At 38.3% G+C, this 6,000-nt stretch overlaps 1 protein-coding gene across 1 annotated transcript in view; it reads right to left on the reverse strand.

The window, feature by feature from the left end:
- The window catches only part of LOC124615684 (elongation factor Ts, mitochondrial), an 88,852-nt gene extending 83,076 nt beyond the window's left edge, over positions 1-5,776 (reverse strand). The window contains exon 1 of the mRNA XM_047143714.1: positions 5,475-5,776. Within this exon, the coding sequence (XP_046999670.1) occupies positions 5,475-5,651 (177 nt within the window). The 5' untranslated portion in view covers positions 5,652-5,776. The remainder of the gene's footprint in view (positions 1-5,474) is intronic.
- Between the last annotated feature and the right edge of the window lie 224 nt (positions 5,777-6,000).

Here is a 6,000-nt window from a genome sequence, read left to right on the forward strand (position 1 = left end):
TGGTAGACAGAAAACATCTTCCGAAATTGTACTAAATGCTTTCTCTGAGAATTACTTTGAACAATTAGTTCATGAGCCCACACAAACTGTAAATGGTTGCGAAAACACACTTGACCTCTTAGCCACAAATAATCCTGAACTAATAGTGTGTGTCATGATGGATACATGGATTAGTGAACAGAAGGTCATTGCAGCGAGGCTCAAAACCATATCAACCAAAACTATTAAAAATAATTGCAAAATATATCTATTTAAAACAGCAGATAAAAATTCGATTGACGCCTTCCTAAGAGAGAGTCTCCATTCCTTCCAAGATAATTATGTAAGTGTAGACCAGATACGGCTCAAATTCACAGATACAGTATCAACAGCAATAGACAGATTCATACCGTGTAAGTTAATAAGAGACGAGACCGATCCACCATGGTACAGAAAACACGCCAGAACACTGTTGCAGAAGCAATGAAAAAAGCATGCCAAATTCAGAAGAACGCAAAATCCCCAAGACTGGCTAAGTTTTACGGAAGCTCGAAGTTTAGTGCGGACGTCAATGTGAGATGCTTTTAATAGTTTCCACGAAGATACATTGCCTCAAAATATGGTAGAAAACCCAAAGAGACTCTGGTCGTATGTAAAGTACACCAGTGGCAAAAAACAGTCAATACCGCCAATGCGCAACTGCGATGGAAATGTTACTGATGATGGTCCCACTAAAGCGGAGTTACTAAATACAGTTTTCTGTAATTCCTTCAAGAAAGAAGACGAAGTAAATAAGTGGAGATATGAGATGTTGCGAAACAACTCAAATCGCTTAAGAAAGGCAAGTCTCCCGGTCCAGATGGTATACCAATCAGGTTCCTTTCAAAGTACGCAGACACAATAGCGCCTTTCTTAGCAATCATATACAACTGCTCACTTGACGAAAGGTCTGTTCCTAAAGACTGGAAAGTAGCACAGGTCACACCAATATTCAAGAAAGGAAATAGAAGTACTCCATTGAATTACAGACCCATATCACTGAACTCAATTAGAAGTAGGATTTTGGAGCATATACTGTACTCGAACATTATGAATCACCCTGAAGAAAATAACTTATTGATACATAACCAACACGGAATCAGAAAATCTCGTTCTTGTGCAACAAAGCTAGCTCTTTATTCTTATGAAGTAATGAGTGCTGTCGACAAGGGATCTCAGATCGATTCCATATTCCTAGATTTCCAGAAGGCTTTTGATACCATTCCTGACAAACGACTATTAATCAAATTGCGTGCATATGGAGTATTGTCTCAGTTGTGTGACTGGATTCGTAATTTCCTCTCAGAGAGGCCACAGTTCGTAGTGATAGATGGTAAATCATCGAGTAGAACAGAAGAGATATCGGGCATTCCGCAAAGTAGTGTCATAGGCCCTCTGCTGTTCCTGATTTACACAGATGATCTTGGTGATAATCTGAATAGATGATCTCCGTGATAATCTGAGCAGCCCCCTTAGATTGTTTGCAGATGATGCTGTAATTTAGCATCTAGTAAAATCATCAGATGATCAATTCCAATTACAAAATGATCTAGAGAGAATTTCTGTATGGTGCGAAAAGTGGCAATTGGCACTAAACAAAGAAAAGTGCAAGGTCATACACATGGGCACTAAAAGAAATCCGATAAATTTTGGGTATACGATAAACCGCACAAATCTAAGGAATTACAATTACGAGCAACTTAAATTGACCACATAGACAATATTGTGGGGAAAGCGAAACAAAGACTGCGCTTCGTTGGCAGAACACTTAAAAGACGCGACAAACCCACAAAAGAGACACTTGTCCGTCCTCTGCTGGAGGATTGCTGCGTGGTGTGGGATCCTTGCGAGGTGGGATTGACGGAGGACATTGAAAAAGTGCAAAGAAGGGCAGCCCGTTTCGTGTTATTGCACAATTTTTTTTTTTTTTTTTGCGGCGAGATCTATTTACAAAATTTCAATCACCAACTTTCTCCTCCGAATGTGAAAATATTTTGTTGACACCCACCTACATATGGAGAAATGATCATGACAATAAAATATGAGAAATCAGAGCTCGAACGGAAAGATTTGGGTGTTGCTTTTTCCCACATGCCATTCAAAGGTGGAATGGTAGAGAAGTAGTATGAAAATGGTTCGACACTTAAGTGTGAACTGCAGAGTAACCATGTAGATGTAGATGGGGGAATAGTCTGGAATCTTTTGCCAATGGAGAGATTGTCATGAAACTTTTTCAATTACAGACAACATATCCTGTGGATACACATTATGTGTCTTTAATGCATTGGTTTCAGTTGCCTTCTGCATCCTTATATCACTGATCACTGCCAATTTTTCTGCCGTTTTAGGGGCAGTTTCCCACCCCAAGGGCTAGAGAGTGCCCTGAACCTCTGTCAGCTCTTCCACCCTCTTTGACAAGGTCGTTGGCAGAATGAAGTTGACTTGTTACGCCCAAAAGTATTCAGCTGACGTCACTAATTTTTATTCAAAATTTATGCAGCTGCGGAGTTCGCACCTGGTACAGAGGACTTTTGATTACTAGTCAAAGATGGGTGCAACCCAAGCAGTGGAAAGTGATGGGTAGTTTTGCTCCTAATGATATATTTAAGTATGATACTATTGTTTTGATTGTTATTGCAAACATCTTGCAAACTTTTGGACCTGATTTTCCCTCTACATTCTAGATTCCTAGGTCACAATGCAGTGAATCACATAGTCAGTCTGTGGCTCTCTTGTTTTGCACTTACTATTACCTGTTGACATGCCTGCTTGTGTTCCTGCCGTTTTTCAAAAAGAATTGTGCAGTGCATATTTATATTTACATGAGTATTTGGCACAATAACTTCCACTCATTGGTGTGAAAAATGTACTCTACCCATTCCCTGATTTGGTAATTAAATCAGCTGTTGACATGCTCTTCTGCATTCCCATCACACTTCACACCAAGTGCTACCGACACTAACTACACAAAGGACATAAGTTCAACACTGCCTCTATTCTAGACTGTTTTCTAAAAGTATAGGCCTACCTCATAACACATATGTTTGGAGAAGTCAGTATTGAGATGAGAGAAATATCTGTCAATACTGTGGCCACAGGGAAAGATATAATGTTGTCGATTGAGACTCATGGAGAAACTGGCCATGGTTGATAAAAAGCTAATGACATTGATTACATCATAAATTTCAGTGCCATACCTGTATTCACTCTAGAGAGGTGCCACAACTCTCGTTTCTTGATTAAATAAACAAGCCTAACAATAGCTCAAACAAGATAGAGAAAAGCCTCAGAATGGATGGGGACTTGTTTCCTTCTTGCTTCAATGTTCTGTCACAGGTAGCAAGCCAAAAACCACGGCAGCAAAAAAAAAAAAAAAAAAAAAAAAAAAAAAAAAAAAAAGGGCTGACAGGCAGATGTGGGCACACACACTACTACTAGAAACATTCCTGTCCCTATAGTTTTGCTATCTGATTTCCAGGAAAACTGTCACATGCATCTACAAAATGTATATCCTAATTTTATGGTTAAAGAGGACTGTGCATTATAAGTTGTCGGCTGGCAGTCGCATAGGAAATATGCCTCAAATGCCATAATCAAGGCAACTGTAAAGTGACATCAGTGGTAATTTTTACAAACAGGCTAACTTACAGGTCAGTCTGTCATCACAATCAGGTATAGTTGTTGTCCCCCCACCTCCCCCCCACATTCATTGGCTTTTCCAACCAACAACAAACCTGTGAATACATGCACTTCAATTACTTATCAGTTCCACAAAACATTTATGATTTATGTTTTTACCCTTTTCATTGTATCCAAGCGACAGGCAGAAGCTGCTAGTGTTATAAGATCACCTGTGAAGTTTCGAAAGATGGCATTTTAATTTAACGCTGTTTTGTCATGAGTATGATCAAAAAGATGTTATTCTGATCAAATTACTTTACAAAGGGTCATAGTTTTGACAGTCTAATATATTGATAGTTACTGGTGATTCTTCTTTCATATACAAGAAATTCTTCTCATGTAGCTACATTTATGTTCAATTTCAGTTGGATAAGCTTGCTTGCAAAACAGATAAAAACATAGAACAGTCAATTACTCAATAACACTTACTACCACCTATGGATACTTAATCATGAATTAAGTTATCAAAAGACACAGGTATCTGCTTGTGAAGCAGCTTCATGTCCATTGTACTTATCTCTTCTTTCACCATTTAATATAAGGGTCTAAGATATGTCAAACACAGCGATATGTACACAAAGCTATAGCAGATTGGTCAAGGATGGAGCAAGACATCAGCCATGGCCTTTACATGCAACCAACAGGACCCCTACTAACCATGAAAAACTCTCGAATACGAACTCAGTGCTTTAAAACTGCTCCACAACACTGATTGGTATTTTCATTGTACACATAACAATTGGTACCACACATAGCCATGGCACACACAGCCTATCCAGGAACTACAAATGGCTGTATGAAACAGGATGATGGCGATAATATGCCTTGAACATTACGTACTGGTATATAAGGCATTTGACTACATACATCATAGCTTCTTAGATCCCCTGTTGAGCTCTGTGGGCTACAGTATAGCATGTGACATATCCGTAGGATACGCAAGTATCACATGTTCCTATCTTACTGATTTTCCACAGCATGTTCATCTTTTAATCATCTTTGAAGTTGTTTGCTTTTTAGTTACTGTCTTTCTATGTTATGTGTCTAGAGGCTAGTACAATGTTATTTAATTTCTCTGGAAAAAGTAACTCTTGGCTTACTTCAGATATGCTTATGCCAATATAAAGGAAACATTCATTGGAAAAAGAATGAGACAAGTAAGTGCCCTTCTGAATGGGTATCATAAGCTATATCTCAATCTATATTCTACATATGGTTTACAATTTTATTCATCAATGTTAATGACTGGACAGGCAATATAATTGAATATTCAAACGCAATCTAACGGCTTGTATCACCGCCTACTAAGTAATAATGAGACGAAACATTTTCCAGCATTCTGCAAGTCAGAAAATCAAGAAGTTCTGTATCCTTTCTGCAAACGACTCCAAGCAATTTGGGAAAAACAGCATGACGACACAGACAGTAAATGACACAGGGGCAGTCAAATTATTAAACTCAAACGACTTTATTGAAAATGTTAAACCATGTTACCTGATTTTATAACTGATTGCGACTTAGACAATATATGAAGACGGAATGAAATTACAACTCAGCATTGATATTTGGATTCACCTATACCAGATCCTATTATTCATTTACTACGTTACAAACCTGCGAAGCAGCTAGAGACGCAACGCCTACGTTAATATTTACAAACTCCGACAATGACCGAATGACGTCAACCCCACAATTACTCTCTATAGAGCTTACATTTTAACCTACGTGTGGGCCGTAATCGTGTGGTGCTGCTCAGTAGTTACTAATATACGTACCTCTTCGATGTTGTTGTTATGGAGTTCCAGAGCCTTTTTACAATTGGTGAACGTATAACCTGTTTTCTTCCTCAATTTAGCTAATAGAGTTTTGTTTGTCGAGCTCCAACATGAGTTGCCGGTACTTAACGATCGAGTCATAATATTAAACATCATTTTTAAATCTTTTATTTGCATTGTTCAACAAACCGTCTCATTAAAATAGGCTGAAGAACAATGAGTGCTTAACACACTGTTTAGACTACAGACGTAAACATTAAATAAACATAAACATGCTCATTGCTCAATGCTCATGCTGCCCATACATCCAAAGGTATTATTTTTACGAGCGGGTACATGTCATCTTTGAGAAACTTGTACCCGCGACAAATTGAAAATGTACGCATCACCGACGTAGGGAAGATACGTTATGTAGTTCAAAAAAGAAGAAGATGTCAACGTAGGTACGGTTCTAAGTTTCATTTAGTGTATTATGTGTAATTTTTACCTCTTCTTTCCCAGATATTGCTCGATTTCTGATGCTAGT

The sequence above is a fragment of the Schistocerca americana genome, chromosome 5 (assembly GCF_021461395.2).
Source record: "Schistocerca americana isolate TAMUIC-IGC-003095 chromosome 5, iqSchAmer2.1, whole genome shotgun sequence".
NCBI lineage: Eukaryota > Metazoa > Arthropoda > Insecta > Orthoptera > Acrididae > Schistocerca > Schistocerca americana.